Source organism: Trachemys scripta, chromosome 7, assembly GCF_013100865.1.
Source record: "Trachemys scripta elegans isolate TJP31775 chromosome 7, CAS_Tse_1.0, whole genome shotgun sequence".
NCBI classification, from domain to species: domain Eukaryota; kingdom Metazoa; phylum Chordata; order Testudines; family Emydidae; genus Trachemys; species Trachemys scripta.
The window spans coordinates 30,234,298-30,255,024 of NC_048304.1; the positions used below are offsets into that span (position 1 = coordinate 30,234,298).

At 59.7% G+C, this 20,727-nt stretch overlaps 3 protein-coding genes across 5 annotated transcripts in view; 1 reads left to right on the plus strand and 2 right to left on the minus strand.

The window, feature by feature from the left end:
• TRMT112 (tRNA methyltransferase subunit 11-2) overlaps window positions 1–7,751 on the plus strand; it is a 9,656-nt gene extending 1,905 nt beyond the window's left edge. The window contains exons 2-5 of one of the 2 annotated variants that reach the window (XM_034775372.1): window positions 6,040–6,292; window positions 6,476–6,577; window positions 6,853–6,945; window positions 7,531–7,751. In XM_034775372.1, coding sequence (XP_034631263.1) covers window positions 6,212–6,292; window positions 6,476–6,577; window positions 6,853–6,945; window positions 7,531–7,632 — 378 coding nt within the window. In that variant the 5' untranslated portion in view covers window positions 6,040–6,211 and the 3' untranslated portion in view covers window positions 7,633–7,751. Of the gene's footprint in view, window positions 1–5,928; window positions 6,293–6,475; window positions 6,578–6,852; window positions 6,946–7,530 lie in introns of those variants that run through there. The other variant, XM_034775373.1, reaches the window with a different exon arrangement.
• Window positions 1,003–5,741, minus strand: PRDX5 (peroxiredoxin 5). The gene is made up of 6 exons (XM_034775371.1): window positions 5,499–5,741; window positions 3,768–3,902; window positions 3,192–3,323; window positions 2,524–2,562; window positions 1,954–2,018; window positions 1,003–1,374 (listed from the first exon to the last, which is right to left on the minus strand). The coding sequence occupies exons 1-6, from the start codon at window positions 5,664–5,666 to the stop codon at window positions 1,269–1,271; spliced, it is 645 nt and encodes a 214-aa protein (XP_034631262.1). The 5' UTR covers window positions 5,667–5,741; the 3' UTR covers window positions 1,003–1,268.
• A 383-nt stretch (window positions 7,752–8,134) lies between the features above and the next one.
• Window positions 8,135–16,432, minus strand: ESRRA (estrogen related receptor alpha). Of its 2 annotated transcripts, none has more exons than XM_034775370.1 (7): window positions 16,279–16,432; window positions 13,162–13,480; window positions 12,076–12,192; window positions 11,576–11,701; window positions 11,204–11,371; window positions 10,631–10,900; window positions 8,135–10,269 (listed from the first exon to the last, which is right to left on the minus strand). In XM_034775370.1, the coding sequence occupies exons 2-7, from the start codon at window positions 13,466–13,468 to the stop codon at window positions 10,022–10,024; spliced, it is 1,236 nt and encodes a 411-aa protein (XP_034631261.1). In that variant the 5' UTR covers window positions 13,469–13,480; window positions 16,279–16,432; the 3' UTR covers window positions 8,135–10,021. The 2 variants fall into 2 exon arrangements, with proteins under 2 accessions (XP_034631261.1, XP_034631260.1); XM_034775369.1 differs by lacking the exon at window positions 16,279–16,432 and adding an exon at window positions 15,876–15,965.
• Window positions 16,433–20,727: the final 4,295 nt, after the last annotated feature.

A 20,727-nucleotide genomic window follows, 5' to 3' on the forward strand; every position in this document is an offset into this window, starting at 1 on the left:
AGCCCTTTCCCCCTGGCTGGGAGTGGAAGGGAGGAGGGCGCAGAGTTAGGGCGGGGCTAGGGGTGGGTAAATGGGCGGGGCCAGGGCCCAAGGAGGGTCCTCTTTTTTTATTTATTAGATATGGTAACCCTAAGCAAGTGTGAAAAATCGGGACGGGGTGAGGGGGTAATAGGAGCCTATATAAGAAAAAGACCCAAAAATTGGGACTGTCCCTATAAAATCGGGACATCTGGTCACTCTAGCTGGGAGTAGTCAGGGCTCCTGGCCTGGGCAGACAGAGGGGAGTGGAGCCAGGGCATTGCAGGGGGAGAATTCTAGCACAGGGAGGGGCAGTTTCCAAGACCCATCTCCCATCCCCCTCACACCAAACATGGTGGAGCACAAGCACCCCCTTGTGGCCATGCTGGGGCCCACACCAAAGATCCTGCTTGGGAGTGGTCAGTGGGGTCCTGCTTTGAGGTGGGCGGGGGAGGCGCTGAGTTCCAGTCGCCCCTCAAGTCCAGAGGGCCTAGCCTAGATCTTGTGACCCTTTGACCCAGGGCTAGGGGAGATCATGACACCAGGGGGACCCCATGCCAGCCCCAGCTCAGCAAATCACAGACCCTGGGGAGAGGCTCCACAGGGGAGGGGGCTCTAGTATGACTACTCACCCATGGCAGGGAAATCAGGGCAGCAGGAAACCTGCCCCCTTGATTCAACATTGCTCCCAGAGATCCCCCCCACCCTATCTCTAGGGCACAGACCCCCCCACACACACACCAGCAATCTCCCTCTGCTTGTGTGGCCCCTGCCCCTCCAGGCTGTTTATTCTGCCCCCAAGGCCTCAAGACAGATTATGAGATTGGAGGGGGGATGCAGGAGGCATGGGCAGGCCAGCACTCGGTGGGAGGAGGGCTGAGCAGGATAGAATTGGGGTCTGGGTCACTCCCTTGCTTCCACCCCTAGCATGCCTTGTCTATGCCTGTCCCCCCCTCCCCACCAGCAGAGAGACAGAGGCAGGGCTGGTGAGAGCCGTTTATTCCACTTGATACACAGCATGATGGGGCAGTACACCACCATCAGGGCATGAGTGCCCTCTAGAGGCCAAGCCCATGACAGCAGGAGCAGCAGCAGCACTGCACCCCTCCCCCCCCCCGCCCTCCCCCAAGGGGAGGCCATCATATCATGCAGGGAAAGGATGGTGCGCTGCCCCATTCCTGGTGCTAGGGCGGGCGGGGGGGGAAAGAGAGGAGGGAACAGCAGCAGGAGGGACCCTGGTGTCCTGGTGCTCAGAGTTGAGAGAGGATGTGGTTGGCCAGGCTGCAGGTCAGCCCTGTTCCATCCTCCTCCACGTTGAGAGCCTTCACCACACCATCCTCCAGCACCATGGAGAACCTGAGAGAGATGGGGGGGTGTCAGTGCCAGGGCCCCCTCCTCACCGTGCCATCCTCCACCACAAAAAGCCTGGGAGGGGTCAGGGTGAGAACACAATGGGGGCTCCCCCTCTCCTCCCCTCCCCTTCCCCCCCCCGCCCCCCTCCAGGGATTCCCCTATCCCCACCTCCCACCCTATCGTCCACCACCATGGAGAACCCAGGGGGGAGATTGGGAATTCAGTGTGGGGACACAGCCAGGGCTCCCTCCCACATCTCCTAGCGCCCTCTACCCCCATCATGGAGAAGGGAGGGTTGGGGGTATCAGTGTGGGGATATAGCCAGGGGGGCTTTGCCTCTCCCAGGTTTTCCCATGGAGATGGAGAAGAGGACTTCTCCTCCTCTGCACATCCAGCCCCCCCACCCCCAGGCAAAGGGGGCACCCCAGAGGCCCATAGTTGCAACTGCAGGGGTGCATCCTCTCCCCTCTGAGCTCCTAACACTCATCCCCATGCCCATCCCTCGCCTGTACAGAGAACCCCAGCTCTCTCAAGGTGGGTATCCTCAGAGGCTGCTGGGAGGTAAGGAGCCCACTGCTTTACCTTTTGCAGCGGTTGGTCCCAAAGAGGTCACGCAGGGTCTCCTTGTCCAGCAGCAGTTCCGTAGCCTAGGGGAGAAAGGGAAAGCAAGGGGGGAGTCAGACAGCCCCCCCAGTCCTCTCCAGGCAGAGGACACAGCCCAGGAACTTCCCCCTGCAAACAGGCCTTCACTTCTGGAGCTGCTTGGTCCTCAGATGCTCTTTGACCCCAACCCAGCCACCGTTGTTGGTGTCAGGGAGATGGCACTGGAGGGACAGAATCCTGGATGCCTCTAATAGGGGATGGGGGTTCCACTGCCCCTTCCCCCACAGTCCCAGAGCAGGAACACCCCTGGGGGGTGGATCTGACACAGCAGGTAGGGGAGGAGCAGAGGACAGGCACACAGTGGCGTGGGAAAGAGGACTAGCCAAGGAGTGGGGGCCCTGAATCTTGGCTGTCGAGCTGGTTAGGAGGGGAAGGGCCAGGGACGGATACACAGACAGGTGGGTAGGGAGACTGGGACTGATCCTGCTCCAGGAGGAGGATACCCCCACCTGGCGCCTGAGGGCACGGGTTGGGTGGGTGGGGCATTACCTTTCCGAAAGCTCCAGTGGGGTCAGCCAGCATCCGCACCTGGGGGCAGGGAGGGGGAAAGGGTTAGGGAGCCAGTGAAGAGGCGCCTGTGAGGTGGGCGGGAGGGTAGGAGTGGCAAGAGCCACACCCACTCCTGAGGTTACACAACCTATAGATGCCCCCTTGCGTAATCAACAGCTCCTACTGAGAAGGGAAGTGCTCACTGCTGCCTGGAAGTCACCCACTGTCTGCAGGGGTGGGGGCAGGGCTCCTGCAGCATTGGGGTTAGGATGCTGGTGGGGGAGAGAAAAGACTCCTCCCCTTTCCCTGAGACTCAGCACCATACACCCCCTATAAGGACACTGCCCTGGGCCTCGACCCCTGCTCACTCCCCCTGCCCTGGGTCCCCTAGTCCCACCCTCTGTATTCCCCTTGCTATGGTCCCTAGGACTCTCCACATTCCCCGTGGCTGGTGCCCCCACCTGCCCTCTGTGCTCCTCCTGGTCTGGGCTGTGTGCCCCCCTCACCCTGGGTGCTATAGCTCAACCCCCCCCCACACACCCTCCCCCTGCCTTGCCCTCCCTTCACTCCCCTTGCCCTGGGCCCCGTAGGCCTTGCTCCCTTCTCTCCCCAGCTTATCTCGCCCCAGGCGCCTTGTGCCTTGCCCCCCACCCCACGCCCCGGCTCACCTTGCCTTGGGCCCCTTGGGCCTTGCCCCACTCGCTCATGACAAAGACATCGTTCACGGCCAGGCAGGCGATCAGCTCCACTCCCTTGGCCTTCAGTGCCCCAGCCTGCTCCACGTAGCCCGGCAAGTGGGTCTGAGGGGGGCAGGAAGAGCATTAGTTCCTCAGCATGCGGGGTGGGGTGGCAGCATCAGACACCAGCCCAGGGATCCAGGCAGGGAGTTGGGCAGCCCCTGGCTTGCAAGGGCACACAACTCACAAATGTGTCCTTTTCTAGTCCACCCTGAGGCTCCCTTGGCCCCAGGGATGGGATGGCGGGAGTGATGCTCTGGTGGATGAGTTCTGGGGAGCTGGGTGGGGTGGGGGATACTCCGAGGAGGGGGGTGAGGGAACTCTGGGATGGGGGTTCCAGGGAGCAGGGTGTGTGAGGAGCCATTCTAGAATGAGGGGGTGCTCTAAGGTAGGGAGTTGCAAAGGGTTGGGGAGGGGATGCTCTGGAGTTGGTGTGTGTGTTCTAAAATGGGTAGGGTAGTGGGGGGAGGGGAAGGGGGCACTGTGGGGGGAGTCTCCATGCCTCACCTTGGAGCAGCCAGGGGTGAAGGCACCAGGCACCCCGAAGAGAATCCCCTTCTTGCCCTTGAAGAGTGCAGCCACATCCACTTTGGTGCCGGGATCCTCCTCGTACACCTCCACACTGGGCAGCTTGTCTCCAACCTGGGGGCACGGGGGGGAGAGCTGAAGGGAGGCCTAGCCAAGTCTCCTTGCCCAAGACAAGCCTATGCCAGACCCTCACAGGGCCTATGCCCCATCTCCCAGTGCAGGGGGAGGAGCTACCCCCACTCTGGCATTCCAACTGGGAGCTGGTTCCTCATGCCCCAGCTACAACCCCCACCCCTGCCCTAGCGTCAACAGGGGGGCCTCAAGTAGCTGACTAACGGGGGAGGGGGGGGTGTCTCCCTTCCCAGTCACCCAGCCAGCTTCCTGTCTTGGAATCCCGCTCCTCAGCACTGGGAGGGGGCAAAGACAAGCCTACAGATGATGCGTAAAGCCTGAGGTGAGCCTCTTCATGGCTGGGGAGCAGAAGAGCCCTGTGTGCATCCCTCAATTGTGTCTGTGGGGGGTGTTGTCACTACAACCCATGGGGGGAGGCCTACTGGGCAGACACTCAGTGACTCAGCACCCCTGCCTTGGAGTTTCCAAACTGATTACTCAATCTCATGAGTTGGACACCTCCCCCAGTTCCCTGCCCCCCATACCCCAAATCTTCTGGGTTGCCATGTACCTCCCTTCCCAATCAACCATCCTTCCTCCCCAGCCTGCTCCTCCTCCCCCCACAGCCCAGCTCCCAGAACCCCAACCAACCCCCATCTTCCCCCCGCCTCCCACTAACCCCTTACCACTAACCCAGCATCCCCAGCTCACACCCACACCTTCCCCCAGCCTTGACCCCATTTCCCCTCCCCCACAATCCAGCTCCCTCTGTCCCCACCTACCCCCCAACCCCTGCCTCCCATCTCACCCCATAACCTACAGCCTTACTCTAACTCCTCCCCCAACTCTTAACCCCAGCCCTGCTCACCCTTCCCCCAATGTCCCCTTCCCCAGCCTGCCTTAAACTCACCCCGCAATCAGCCATTTCTACTCTCAACCTCTCGCTGCCCCCCTCCCGAGATTTGAAGGGAGTTGGGAGCTCAGTGTCACCCCCTTGTTCCAACCCCCTCCCCCCAGGTTTGCTCCCTTCCTTGTGAGGCAAGAGTTGGGGGGGAGGGGTCTTGCAAGGGGGTAGTGACCCTCCAAGCTTCAGGGACTGGGGAAATGGTTTCAGGTTTCAAGGGTCCTGGTTGGGGGGAGGCATCGGCGGCTAAACTAGAGGGTGGGAGAGGGCTCTTCTCTAGCCCTAGGTCCCAGCTGGCGAGGGGAGCTGCCAGGGGGAGCCCTGCTGGGGGTAGGATGACCAGATGTCCCGATTTGTGTGTCTTTTTCTTATATAGGCTCCTATTACCCCCACCCCCGTCCTGATTTTTCACACTTGCTGTCTGGTCACCCTAGCTGGGGGCCCTGATTTTGGAGGGGGGCTTGTCCAGGAGGCTCCCCGTTCTCTGCCCCGGGGCCCAGCTGGGGGCTGATTTAAGGGGGCTCCCTGGGATCGGGCTCTCCCTGCCCCGGGTCTCGCTGGGGCTGAGCTGCGGGGGGGGGGGGGGGGCCGCGCGGGGGGGGGGGGGGGGGGGGGGGGTGTCCCAGCTAGGGGCGGGGCAGGTTGGATGGTTGAGGCCCCCGGGGTGTCCCGCTCTCCGCCCCGCCCGGTCTCACCTTGACGGGCGCCATGGCAGCTGCTCGAACACCGAAGCGCCTAGTTCCTCTGGGCTTGGAGCCGGGGAGGGGGGCCGCCCGCAACAGCCCCCGCCCCCGCCGGAGCACCAGCCCCGCCGCACCTCGCCACGCGGTCACCATGGAGACCGCCTGAATGACAGTTGCCATGGAAAAGGCCTGGGGGACCTACCAACCTTGGGGTGGACTGGAATGCCCATGCGCCGCAACCCACAGGTCGGTTTGCATCACATTTGCATATCATTTGTGGTTCATTTGCATGGCCGGTTTGCACATTGTTTACATACAGATTGCTTTTGATTGGCAGGGCGACATTACAAGTGGTTTACACGCTGACTTTGCATATAATTAACATATAATTTGTGATTAATCTGAGTGTTTTTCTCCTGCTTTTTACACATCTTAATTTCTTAATTTAAATATAATCTGCATGCGATTTGAACACTATTTGCATGTTTTAACCCCTTAGTTTCGCGTCTAATTCTTCTCTCCTCCCCATCGGGGACCGGCACCCTGTCTGCAGATCTCCCCGGAACCCTCAGGTTCGGGTCCGTGTTTCCCTTTCAGCCGCCGGACCCTTTTGAGCAGGGCACATTCCATCCGGAAGTAGTGTTCGGAGGGGTGCGATTGAAGTAGCCGAGTATTGGCGTCTCACCGCTTCCCACGTGTGCCGTGACACAGGGAGCGGCGCGAGGATGAAGCTGCTGACGCACAACATGCTGACCTCGCACGTGCGGGGGGTGCGGCCCGGGGGGGGTTTCCCCCTCCGTATCCAGGTAACAGGGATCCCCCCCGCAACCATAGGGCCGCGTATCCCTGCCCCCTGGGCTGCCCCAGGGCTGGGTCGGGGGCCCCAGGGCTGATTTCTCCCCCCATGGGGGTGATGCCACCTGCCTCCTCGGGGGTCCCGCCCCGGCCGTGCCTAACAGGACTGACCCTCCCCCTCCCTCTCCCCGCAGGCCACCGAGGTGAAAGTGAATAATGTGGATTTCAACCAGGAGTTCGTGGCGCGGATGATCCCCAAGGTGGAGTGGGGGGCCCTGGTGGAGGCTGCGGAGAGCGTGAGTATGGGGGGGAGTGGCTGGCCCCGTCCAGGGCATAGGTGGGTGGAGTTTGGCAGGGGGAGGGGCTCACCCTAGGTGCTGGGGACGCTAGACCCGGAGCCAGCCTTTTGCCCAGAGTGCTGTCATGGCAGGAGACGGGCAGCATGGATTGGCACAGCAGCCTGGGGGCGGGGATTGGAGAGGGAAGTGGCTTTGTGGAGCATTTGGGTCAATCAGAGCAAAGTCTCTCTTCTGGGGTCAGCATTGTGACATTCATCTCCCTCTCTCTACAGCTGGGCCATCTGTCGGACCTGCCCCACGAGCTGCCCCCTGAGTACGAGAACAACGAGGACTTCCTGAGGAAGGTGCATCACGTGCTGCTGGAGGTGAGAAATGCCCCCTCCTCCACGTCCACAATCCACCACCGGCTCCCTGGCTGGTGCTGGGCACTATATCCTAGACACCACAAACCCGTGGCTGAGGTATGACGGGACCTGTTACAAACACAGGTCCTTTCCTGGCCTGGCTGAGACACCGGGGACTTATCAGCCCACAGAGACACTGGTGATCCCCCAGGGTGGGGGTACCTCTTGCTGTTGCTGCCCCTGCTCCAAATGTAGACATTGGGAGGGCCCCCTCAGGCAGTGAGAGTATGTTGATGGTGAGAGATTCTCCCCCTGCTCTAGCTGCCTGTTGGAATCCACTCTTGAGGGGCTGAGAGTCCAGCAGATGCCCTGGCACCGGGCTCTCAGCATCCTTTTGCTTCTGTGGCTCATCCTGCTCCCTCCCTAGCTGCTAAGAATCATGATGGAGGGTTGTGACTGCAGCAAAATAAAAAAACCGAGAAGGGAGGGCTGGTGCTCTGGGGAAGTTCCACCCCTCCCTGACAGCATTACTGGGCAGGGCTGGGGCACAGCTCATCCCTTTGTCTTTAGGCTGCAGCTGACCTGTGTTTCTTCTCTCCTGCATAGGTGGAGGTGATGGAGGGGATCCTGAAGTGCCCTGATTCTGGCCGGGAGTTCCCCATCACCAAGGGCATCCCCAACATGCTGCTGAGCGAGGAGGAGACGTGAAGGGCCAGGATGGCCAAGATGGGAAGATTGGGGTGGGGGAGGGAGGGTTCTACAGGGAATAGAAGACATTCTGTGCCCATTTGGTTTGTGTATAAATAAAACTGTGAGGTGGAGCCTGGCATGGGGCATGTCATCCATTATCTGTCCCCCTCAATCACAACCTGCAGCACTCTGCTATCCTAGCCCTGGGCTACCCGCAACCACACTTGTGCTGGTGCCCTTCTGTTCTAGTCCAGTCCCCATCCTCTGTTAGCCCTTGGTCTAGCCGAACATTGGTCTGCCACACCTTGCACTGTACTCACTTTCCTCATGTACAGTTATGGAGATTGCAGTAGTACCTAGGAGACCTAGTCCTGAAGCAGGTCCCCCATTGGGCCAGGCACTGCTCAGACCCCCCAGGCAAGATCAAGGCTGCCACTGGGCCTAGTGCTGCACAAACACAGAACAAGACAATGCTCTTGTTCCTTTTTAACTGTTAGGAAGGAAGACTCGGGACACAGGCTGAGATCTCCATGGTTTATTCTGGCTCTGGAATATAGCTCTATGTATGTGTGTGTATAGCACCTATACACAAAATAGAGGTATTTATAATATATACACATACATAATTTAATACAAACCCCCTCCATGTCACCCCACTCATTATAGAAATGGGGGGACTGAGGGTGCACCCCTCTGAGGGGAGCAGAGATGAAGGGGTCACGTATTATCCTGCAACAAATATACAGTCTGATATATTGCTATGTACATGTTTCTCAGCATCTTCACCCCCACCCCAAGGGGAAGGGGGGGCTTATTGCTATGGGGGGGGCAGAAGGGCAAGGGGAAATTTGAGGGGGGTGGAGGGGATACTGGCCTCTGTTCCCATCCTGAGGGACCCCCCCCACTATGCCCAAGCCATTGCAACCCCTCTTCCTATCTATAGAGCTACCCCATCACAGTGCTGTGCTCCCGCTCCCACAATTCCAGCCTTCTGTTTCAGCCCCTCCCTCCCCCTCCCCAAGGACCTAACTACAGCAGGGGCTCCCCCAGTCAGACCCCCACCCCCTCCAGACTCTCCACCATCCTGGGGCTTTGGGGGGGGGGGGAGAGACCAGCACTTAGAGGAGGTTCCCAGACCCTGCTGCTAAGTTCCCCTCACCCCACTTATGTCACCCTACTGGATTTTCCCTGGAAAACCTCACTGGAAGTCCTTGGCTCCAGTACCCTCCCCCATATTTCAAGGGGAAGTATGGGCTTATCACTCCCCAAATCTCAATTCCCTTCCCAGGACACAAGAATATACCCCCCTCCAATCTAAGAGACTCCCACACACTCCCCTCCTCTGAATTACAGGGGACCCCCACAGTCCTCCTCTAAGGTATCCCCACTACAGGGATCTCCCAGCCCTGAGCCAAGGGACCCTCATGGGATTTCCCTCCCCTGGCCAAGTGCATACATAGTTTGTTCATTTATTGCTTGAAGGGATATTGTAAACCCCTCACCCCCACTCAGGGGCAGGGGCTGGGAGGCCTCAGGGGGTCCCACTTTGGGATGGGGGATTATTCTCTCCCCCACACACTTTCTCCCCTAAGCAGAGAGTTCAGAGACAAGTGAGGAGGGGGACACCTGCCATGGATGGTGTCCCTAGGAGGCCCCCCCTTCAGAGAGAATCAGCTGCCCCTGCTACTGCCCTCCCGACCTAACTGACCCCTCCAGTGCCAAGCTACCTACAGCCCCAGCACACACTGGCTGCTGGGCAAGCACCCCTCAGCTGGGGGGTTCCCCTGCTCTGAGCCAGGGACAAGCAGGGACCCTCCCAGGCCAGGTCTGTGCATGTGGGATTAACACGCTCCCGCCCCGCAGTCCAGCTGTGTGCTGTTCAGGTCCATTATGGCTTCCACAGGGGGCCCTGGTGCTTTTCCCCCGCCACTAAATCCCTCCCCCAGATAATAAGTTAGAATATGGCTTCCAGTGCATATGGGGGGCTGGGTCCCCATGTCAGTCTGTCCCCTCCCACCAGTGTCCCCCAGTCCGTCTCCAGCTTGCCCATCCTCCAGCCCTGTGGCCACGCTGCAGTTCCCCCCAGAGACATCAGTCCAATCCTCCCCTTCCACTATCTGCCTTACTGTCCCCATGCATTCCCCCCCCGTCCCCCAGCCAGAGCATCTGTGTCTGTCCCCCCAGCACCTGTTGCCCTAGTGTCCATGTGTCTGTCCTCACCCCCGCCCATCCCTACTCCTCCTGTTTGTGTCTCTCCAGCGTGTCTGTCCCCCATTCCACCCTGCCCTTCTCCCGCATCTACGTGTCTGTCTCCCTGCCCCAGGACTATGTCTGTCCCCAGGCCCCTCAGCCCGGTCCATGCCTCTGTCCCCCCCACATGGCGGGGAGGGGGAGGCGGGGGCGTGTCTCAGTCCATCATGGCTTCCAGCATCTCGAGAAAGAGCTTGTGCATGGGCACCTTCCCTCCCAGCTTGATGCCATAGAAGTGGTGCAGGGCGCGGGCAGCCGTCTGGCGCAGCAGGGGCAGCGTTAGCAGCAGCTTCCCCGCCCGGCGTGGCTCTTCCGGCCGTCGGCTGCCCTCGTACTCCAGCAGGGCCTCATGCAGCACATCCCGCAGCCGCTGCACCGCTGCCATGTCCTCAATGTGCACCGAGTCTGGGGGGAGACCAGGGGGGTTAGAGTGGGGGGCGTGGCCAGTGTTGCTGATGTGCACCCAGTCTGCGGGGGGAACACTATGCACCAAGTCTGGGGAGACCCATGGCGTGGACATGGCCAACGTTGCTGATGTGCACTTGGGTGTGGGTGTGGGGGGGAGAATCATACAGGGTTGGGGGGGAGGGCTGCCATGTCACTTCTGTGCACCAAGTCGGAGGGGCCACCATGTCCTTGAATGAAGTCAAGGAGGGAGCTGTGGCAGGCAGAGCCTGGGGGGAGGGACGCCGAGCCCAGCCCAGGGAGATGAAAGCCAGGTGCAGAGAACTGCCCCCACCCCAAGCCCCCATAGGGCAGGACCCACCTGAGTTGGCGAGTGCCAGGGCCTTGAGCAGCACGTATTCCTCGCGCTCCAGCCGCAGGGCACGGTACTTGCGCACCAGCTGCAGGAGGGCGGCGCTCAGCTCCCAGAGCCCTGCCGCGCGTGCCCCTTCCTCGTCGAGCGCAAAGTCCTCCGCAAAGACCACCTCGTCCTCGCAGGGGAGCGAACGCCAGGCCACACCCAGCACCAGCACCTCCAGCCAGGCGCTCTGCAGCACACTCATCTGATCGGCCAGCGACAGCGCCGGGAACCCTGCAGGGGAGAGACGGGAGTTAGGGGGCAGCGCAGACTGGGAACCCTGCAGGGAGGAAGGGGGAGACAGGAGTTAGGGGGCTGGGACGAGAACAGGGATTAGGAAGCAGAGATGGAGGTTGGAGCTGGAAACCCTGGGGGCAGGGGAGCAGGGCTAGGCACCCTTTTGCAGGAACCTGCAGGGAGTGAGGGAGATAGGATTAGGAGGGGAGCGCTGGGGGAGGGGCAGCACATGGGGATGGGGGCCACACTGGGCGGGAGAAGGGGGTCATAAAGAATGCTGCAGCGGGGGTGGGGCCCTACCTGGGATGTTCTTGGCCCAGCCAATGATGACGACGATCTCGCGGTCAGCCAGGTCACACAGGGCGCTGGTGGCACGGAGGGGCCCATCGGGCAGCGCTGGGTCAGGCATTGCATACAGCTTCTCAGGCTCCGCCACCAGCAGGTGGGACACCATGGGGTTAATGGGGGCTGCAGAGAGGGGGCAATGTGAAAGGAGATTCCCCAGCACTCCATCCCCCTCTAACACCCTATCACACCTGGGATCCTCCCTCCTTCCCAGATCTGCCCGTACCCCACAATCCTGACCCATAGCCCCCTGCTACCTCAGCCTTGGGCTTCCCCCTCCGCCCTACTCTGCCTCTTAATCCTGACCCACAGCCTCACCCCACTCACCTGGTTTCTTGCTGGTCGCTGTGGCAATCTGGGGGGTGGCGAATGTGTTGGGGAATGGGGCCCCATCCACCTCAGGGCGGCGCTTGTATTTCTGGCGTCCCCCTCGCACACGGTCCAGCCGCACCCCTAGGGGGCAGAGCAGAAGATATGGGGTCAAAATGCACCCCCAAAACCCTCCCTCTTCCCCACCCATCCTGCCCATTCCCCTATTCCCAAGGGGACCAATTTGCTCTCATAACAGCAGGGGGAAACTGAAGGGCTGTTTTCCCCCCAGGGTTCTCCTGATGGTTCCCCCTGACATTACCCTGGCTACCTGACCTTCCCATATCCTGCCTCCCACACCTGCCCCCCAGCTCACCATCCACTGCCCCCCCAGCAGCCCTCTAATTCCCCCAGCTCTTTCCCCCTCCCCAAGTTCCCTCCCAATTCCCCCTGCCAGCCCCCCCCAACCACTGTGCTCTCCTCCCAGCCCCCACCCTGTGTCCCTCCACCCCCCGTACCTTCCTTGAGCATGCCGACGCGCAGGCACTTGGTGAACCGACAGGCCTGGCAGGCTTTGCGGCGCCGCTTGGTGATCTCGCATTCGTTACTGGCCGGGCAGCTGTACTCGATACTGCCTGGGGGAAGAGCGGGGTGAGACGGGGCTGAGACCAGGTTCAGGGGGAGACAGGGTCTGAGACCGAAGATGTGGGGGAACACTGAGGAAGGAGATGAGCTGAAGTGGTGGTGGGGAAAATCCTGGGGGAGAGAGGAGATGGGGCTGAGTGGGTTGGGGAAGTAGGGGCATGCAGTGAGGTGGGGCCAAACCATTGAGAGATGGAGGAGGAACTGGGGGGACGGGTGATGTAGTCCCAAGGGAATGGGAGGCCAGGGCCACACACCCACCCACAAAGCAGAATCAACCCTCCCCCTTAATGCTGCAAGCTCCTGGGTTACATCTCCCACAACATAGCTAGGAGAGGGAAGACTGCAGTGCATCCTGTGAAATGTAGCCCAGCCCAGGGAGGAGAACCACCCCATGACACACCTGCACTACAGCTCCTAGCAGGCACTGGGGCGGCTCAGCAAGGGAGACTACAGTGCATCATGGGAGATGTAGTCCTGTTGGGAAACCCGGCCTACAGGAGAATGGGGAGTGCAAGCCATCTGAATTACAGCTTCCAAGACGCACTGCAGCAGCTGAGGCCGGTGGAGTCTATTGGGCTCCACTCAAGAGATTTCATCTCAGTTTTCCCAAGGGAAAAATAAAACAATTTCAGCTAAATTAAATTCCCCCACCGCCCCTGGAAAATCACCAACTGGCCATGAGCAGGGAGCCCTGGGGCAGCCGCCCCATCCCCTCTCCTTGGAGCTGTCACCCTTCCTTGAGCCAATCCCCCAGCATTTGGAAAGCTGACACAGGGTCAGGGGTGTGTGACTGGCCCCCTTTGGGAAACCGGGACCCAATTCCAAGTGTACTGAAGGGCAGGGAGCCACTACCCACCCACGCAGCAGCAATCAGCGGAGGAGGGGCCTGGGGTTGGGATAGCACGGACTGTGGATCAGGATTGAGGGCCCCCCCAGGCTGGAGGTATGCAGGGGGTTACCTTGTATAGTGCGCTTGAAGAAGGCTTTGCAGGCCTCACAGGAGGCCACGCCATAGTGATACCCTGAGGCCACGTCCCCGCACACCAGGCACAGGCGCTTGGGCAGGGAGCTCAGCACATACTTGCCCCGGGGCAAGACTTCATCAGGGTTGTTGTCATGGCGCCGGCGGGTCAGTGCCCCTGGCTCGGGGTCATGGGGAGGACCACTGGCATCAGAGGAGCCGCTGGGGCTGCGCTGTGCCAGGCTGTCTGGGGAGGCCGGCTCCGTCTTGATGAAGAACTCAGCACGGTGATCCCGAGACGACATGGCTGGGGTGGCCTGCAGGGAGCGATATATGTGGGAGATGGGAGGTGTGGGAGGGGGGCAGTGAGACACTTCCCCCCCCCCCCCCCCCCGGACTGCTCCATCCCCGCCCCTTTACACTCTGCCCGGACTCCGTGGGAGCTCCTTAGGGTCGAGTGCCCTGCACTGCCATCCCAGGCACCCAGATCCCTTTCCACATCCCAGTCGCTCCCCTGGGGGCCCTAGGAAGGGGAGATTCAGTCCCATACTGCTGGCTCTGATGTCAGAGCTGTGACCCTCAGAGCTGGGAACCCCTGCCCGGGATCCCCCCCAAATCTAGGGGCCTCTTCCCAGATGTTCAGCACACTCCCTTCCCCTCCCAGTGCCAGCTCCAGTATCTCAGGGTCGGGCATGTGACATGCTCAAGGTCACAGAGAGAGAGACTCTGATCGCAGGCTGGGGGCGGGTACGGGGAGCTGTGTGTGTGTTTGCTTGGGGGAAGCTGTGCGTGGGCACGCAAGGGGGGGGTCTCTGGGATGGCAAAAGGTGGTACCAACAATCCAGAAGCAGAAATAGCCTCAGCTCTGTGCTCTCCCCCCAGCTCCGGTACAGGAATTAACCCCCTCCCCAGGGCTCAAGTCAACCCAGGCTGCAGGAGGCAGATAAGGGTCATGGCAGAGGGATTAGTCTGGAGGCCACAGCTCAGACAGCTCCCCCTCCCCAACACATCCACCCCCACTCACTAGGGCTCAGACACCCCACACACACTCTCCAGGGCTCACCCCCCCAGGCACCTCCCACCCTCCCTGCTTGACTCAGCGCCAGGCTCTGGAGGAGTTTCTGGGCAGGGGGCCTCTGAGGAGCAGGGATCTGCTGGAATTGGGGGGACGGGAGGCATGGCTGAACTGTCTGTGCTTCCCACCTACGGACCCAGGCAGGGCACTCTTCCGATGGAGCCAGTGGAGTCAGGGAGGGGTCGTAGCCCTGCAGGCCTGTACCCTCCTCCACAAACGCACATAGGCAAGCCCAGCACCCACATCCCTCCTCCCTCACACTGGGACTAACCTGGCAGCAGTCCCAGCCCATGAGGAGGGGGAGAAATTGGGATCAGAAATGGAACCCAAGTGTCTGGGATGGCATAGACTGGGCCAGGAATGAATGCTAGAGGCCACCTTTAATCCAGCTGTGGCGGGGGAGGAAGGGGCCGTGTCCATGTGTATTAGCCCCATGTCAGTGAGCTCCCCACTGTGTCCATGCATGGCATCCCAGTCACCTAGAGCATTTCAGGTGTGTCAGCCGTGTCTGTTACTCTGTCTGTCCCCATGTTCCCCCCCCCCCGACCTTTGTCCCCTTTGTGCCGTCTTGTCTCTTTCCTAATGTCCCGCGGCGGGGAGTTACGCAAGAGCAGGCAGAGGGGAAATGAGATCTGGACCCTCCATCGTGCCCCACTGTGCTTACAGAAGACTGTCCTCTTCCCCCTTTCCTGCACTCTTCCCCCTCTGCAGTCCCCCAACCTCCACCCTTGCTCTGCACCCCACTATCCATATACTCTCCTTCTCCCTGCACCCCCCCATACCTGCCCAACCCCCTGGACTAACCTGGGACTAATCTGGAGCCCTAAGGCACTCCCAGCCCCTAGGGACTGGGATGAGGACTGGGACCCAGACATCTGGGACAGACACTGGGGGGAAGACGGGGACCAAGTACCCCCATTTCACCCCACCCTCCCAACCCATTCACCCTCCTTCCCCCTGCACTCCAATCCTTACCCTGCCTCTACATCCCTCCCCCCCACATGCATACCCCTCCCCCAGTAACTTCCCTCCCATCTGTAGAACAGAGATAGAAAAGTTGGTCAAACTTTCTTCCCCCCTCCCCTCAGGGGGTGCAATGGACCATAGGAACATATGCCAGAAGGCACGCTGGTGTGTATGGGAGGAGTGACATCACGTTCTGCTCCCAGTCAAAGCGAGTCCCAATAAATGACATTACCCATCATCTGGGTGGGTGGTTCCTGGCCCCATCATGTGCTGGAGGTGTGGAGGGGGAGAGGGATTCTGGATTTCTGGTGTGGGGGAGAATTCCCCAGCCTCCCCATTCTAATCCCAGCCTAGCTCACCCCTGTTGTTTCTGTACACACACTCCCCCCTTCAGGGTCAGGCCTTGGGCCAATTCAGGACTGTGACCTTTGACCCTGGAGGATTCTGGCTTGACTGGTCATGGAGCCCTGAGCTTGTGGGGCAGGGGCAGTTTGACACCTGCCATTCCCCTCCCCCATCCAGTTACTCCACACATACCAGATAGACAGGGCGCCCACCAGGCCCCAGACAGCAGGGGGGCATGAGATGCCATGTCCTGGCAGGAGATTGTGTGATTTACACATGGTCACTTACACAGACACCTGCTCTTGCACCAGGATACAACTGCTCACCTCCCTGCAAGTCTCCAGGTCTGTCCAGGTGTCTGTGTTTCCCCAGGGATCCACCCCGTGAGTCTCCATGTGCGCCTGGGTGGTCAGCCCTGTCCCGTTCCATGTCTATCCGTGTGCTCCTGGGAGTCTGTCCGTGTCCGACTGGGCAGCCCCCTGTCTACCTGTCTGGTCCCAGGAGCGTCCACGTCCCCAAGTCTGTCCATGTGTCCCCGGTGCCCCTGCAAGTCTGTCTGTCCGTCCGCCTGTTCCCACTGTGTCCCCTCGAGTCCCGCCCCGTGACTGTCTGTCCCTGCAGCGTCCGTCTGTCTCCGTGTCCGCCCGTCCGTGCGCGCCCAAGCCCCCCCTGCGGAGCGGGAGTCACATGGGCCGGCTGGGGCCCCCCCTGCCCCGATCCCGCACTGACCTTGGGGCCCGGCGTGGCGTGTCCGGGCCGGGCGGGGCTCAGTGGCCCGGGACGCGGGGGGCCGGCCGGGCCATGGGCGCGGGCTCAGCCCGGCTCGCTGCGCTGCGCTCCGAGTGTAGGACACAAAAGGACATCGCGGCGCACTTCCTCCTGGGCTCCCAGCTGACAAATGGAAGGGGCGGGGCCGCGTTCATGAATATGCAGCAGTGGGGCGGGGCCTGGCTGCACGCGCTCGCCCCTTGACTTCCAACCTCGCTGCGCCCCCCGAGCTAGCGCCGCGCGCGGCGGGCTGGGGACTGGGGGCCGGGCTGTGAGGAGTCAGGGGGGCGGGGCACGGACCTGCTGGGGACATTCGGGGAATTAAGGGGGGACTTATTGGGGCAGGGAGCGGGGGTTGATTGGCGCAGGGGGCTGGTCTGGGGGATCATTAGGGTCATTGGGGATAGTGGGCTAGTCTAGGGGATCATAGAGGTCAATGGGGGTGAGGGAGGGGTCTAGGGGATCATTGGGGGCTGGGCTGTGGGATCATGAGGGTCATTGGGGAAGGGGGCTGGTCTGGGGGATCATGGGGGTAGGGAGCTGGTCAGGGGGATATTGGGGCAGGGGGTTGGTCTGGAGGGTTATTGGGGGTCATTGGGGTAGGCGACTGATCTGGGGTTTCAGAGTGGTCATGATCTGATGGGAGCAATAAAGGGCTGTTAATTTGGTGCTGGGGGAGGGGGTCCTGGGGAATTCTGTGGGGACAATTCAGCCTGCTGTGGGTGGAAAAGATTGAGGCCTCTCAGTGGGCAGCAAGTGGGGGGCTGTAGGATCATGGGGACAATTTTAGGTGGCAATAAGTTCATGGGGTGGCATATAGCAGGAGGAGAGGAGGAAATAAATAAGGGGCAGCTTAGACCACACTGGGGCTGTATCTCTCACTTAATGGGTAGGAGGCGAGACTCCTGGGAGCAAGTAAATGGGACAGTGTCTAACCACACTTCCCCAGATTGGGGTGACCCTAAGGAGACTCTACGCCCAGGCCAAACCACTCAGGGGAATGTACTAGAGGAAGGGGGGGTCCTGCTGGGGGGCACAGCCTGGGAGTTGGGGAGACTCCCTCTGCCCTACACACCTGATGATCTCAAAGCCCACACATTTATTCCTGAATCCTCAGGAACCAGCCCTGACCACTCCCTGAGAGTCAGGTCAAGGCATGATCCCCAGTGGCCAGAAGGGAAACCTGAGGCACAGAGTAGGGGAAGAGATATGCCTCCAAGGTCACACAGCAAGTCAGAGGCAGAACTGGGGAACATCCTGACCGCCTAGCCCTCCTGCTCTAACCCACCACAGTTCGCGTTCCTGGTACCTGCCCAGCTGAACTTGCTTCCTCCTGGCCTTGGGAGCTGAAGGTCGTTGAAGGTCACTTTGAGCCCCTGAGGAAGACCCAGCTGTCACTCCCACCCCCAAGTCACATGGGACTCATTTACTCACCTCTGTCTGACATGGCCAAACAAATGGCCCTTCAGTAAGTGTCATTAGTATTAATTCCCCAGGGCAGATCCAACCAGCCCACTAGGTGGCTGCAGGTTGGGATTGAGAGGCTGGAAGTGGGGCAGGAGGCCAGGGCTGGGGTAGCAGAGGCCGTGGGTCAGGACTGAGGGTCACCGGCAGTGCTGGAGGAGAGCCCAGGCAGGGATAGCAGAGGGCTGTGGGTTGGGATTGAGGGCCGGTGCTGCGTGTGTGTTGCAGCCACCCCTGCTAACCCAGCTGGCTCGGTTGGGGCCGGTTTAGTTGCAAACACAGGTGTGACCTGACTTCCCAGGCACTGGAAGGTTGCCTGGGGCCTTCCCAGACTCTTAGCGACTGACTGTACTGCTCGGAAATCCCCACCCCACTCTGCCTACCCTACCCACTCAGCCCCCTGGGGCCATCACACTGGGTGCTGCTGCATAGACCCTGACCCAGATGGGGGCCCCGCATCACACCGGACACTGCACAGACACACAGCCCTGAAAAGCTTCCAGTCTAAATAGACAAGGGGAAACTAAAGGGGAAACTAAAGCACAGAAAGGAGAAGGGACTTGTGCAAGGTCAGTGGCAGAGCTAGGGATAGAACCCAGGAGTCCTGGTATGCCCTTTGTGCCTGTATGGGGCTCCTGGGTTGGCATAAGCAACCCTGACTCTGAGCAGGGACAGTCAGCTCATCACGAGGGGAAGGCAGGCACTGTCCCAGCCACATGGGGGAGTGGGAGGGGGAGGTTCTCTTTGACCTTCAGCCTCCTCCACAACCTGCTAAACTGGTTTGGAAAGTCCCCAGAGCTTAGGGGAGTGGGGGGTGAGCAGCAGGTTAGAGCAGGGGGCTAAGAGTTAGGACTCCTGGGTTCTATCCCCAGCTCTGACTATGGTGTTTAGAGAACCCACTCCCCTCTCCTTGTCCTTGCCTATATGGCTCCTGGGAATCAGGACTCCTGGGTCCCTGTGTGTGTGTCAGGTCAGAGAACTCAGGACTAGTGATGCCCTCAGCTAGGACTGGGCCATACTGGGCACAGGGGAGATGCCTTGGGGATCCCTGTGGCACCTACCCCAGGTGCAGGACAGGGCAGTGGGGGGGGGTCACCTGGTGGGCAACTTCCTCGGGCCCAGTCAGGGCAGCTACAGCAAGTGAACTGATACATGTGCCCTGCCTAGGGAGAGCAACACCCACCCAGTTAAATGGAACATGATGCCTGAACAGGCCATGACTCCTCCTCCTTATTGGTTCAGGCCTTGCTCCTTCCTGCCCTCATGTCTTGGCTCTGTCCACCTTAGCCTCTGCACCCCCCCCCGCCCCGGGTCCTGGCCCTACCCTGTTCCCCTCTAGATACATCCTACCAAGGTAAAAAATGCCATCTTCATGGTGCTGGGAACTGTCACCTACCCACCACTCCCAAATCCAAGGGAAGGGGCCATTAACTCTGCCCCTTGGGGGTGAGGCAAACACCAGGTCATGAGGAAAAGGGTTCACAAAGAGGTTTGGGGGCTGGGCAGTCACTCTACACTGACTGGGAGAAGCATTTCCAACAATGTTGCCCTGCTCTTGACTAGATGTCGCTTCCGCCCAGAGCCAGAGATAGAACCTGACTCCTCACTAGACAATGCTGCCTCTTACACCTACTACTGAGCCCCTCCATTCCTTGGGATCCATGTTCCCTCTGGGATGGGGCTCCAGCAATTCCCCCCATGTATCTGGTGAAAGGTTTAGGGTATCATCTCTGACATCACAGGGGGCTGCCTGCTAACACTGTAACCAGGCAGGACAGGCATCCCTTTGACCAACATGACACCCTCCTGGTAACCAGTTAACGGTGTCCCTCCTGCTATCTAGGTAACCATCCCCACCCCACCCCCCAGTAACTACAACAGTAGTCTCCTGTAACTAGGTAACAATCCCCTCTGTAACTAGGTAACCATTCTCTCCTCTCCCCAGTAATCAAGACCGCATCTTCCTGGTATCTGGGTAACTGTTCCTGTACCCCAGCTGGTGCCATCCTTGTCCCATGCTAGGAGCTGCCCAGAGACAGGAGTGGGTCAAATTCTGTGACATGTTCTCTCAGCTCTGATTCAGGGTCCTCCCAGGGACCCAGCACCTATCACAGCCACTGGTACATGGAACCAGGATCAATTCCCAACATTTCCCCTGCCATCACAACTCTACCACAAAAACCTTGTGCTGCTATTCATCCCCTGGTCAGTAGCTCCTCCCTCTTAGAGCAATGGTCAGGCCCTCTGCAAACCCAGGTAGGCATTGCTGTATTAGTTACACAATCCCCCAACCCTTCCCACTAGCCCATTAAATATAAAAGGAGTGGGAACCAGTTTTAATTAAGATGCTGGCACACGTGAACAGCAAAGCTCCAGGGTTAGCAGTGCCTGAGAATTTCACCGGCAAGCCAATCAATGCTTTCAGGAGCCTCAGATCAATGGGACATAGCTGCAGCGCATCTCCTGGTTGCTGTCACTTAAAGCAAGGTCCCAACACAAGGACCAGACTGCAGAGTAAGCAGAGACAGCATTAAAAGAACTGGAATTTTTCTGACTGATAAGCTGATTTAGAAGGGCCCTAACACAGTTATCAGCCAGAGGAATCATAAAGGAAACATGCCTTATAACAAGAGACTCATGGAGCTTAATCTGTTTAGTAGAAGAAAGAGAAGGTTAAGAGGTGACTTGATCCCAATCTATAAGTACCTACACATGGGGAAAAAAGCCTTTAATAATGGACTCTTCCATCTAGCAGCCAAAGGTCAAACACAAGCCAAGGGCTGGAAGTTGAAGCTAGACAAATTCAGACAGGAAACAATGCCCAATTTTTAAATAGTGAGGTAATTAACCATTGGAACAACTGACCGAGAATTGTGATGGATTCTCCATTGTTGGTGTCACTAGGCATCACCCTAGGCAGGGCCGGCTCCAGCATTTGTGCCTCCC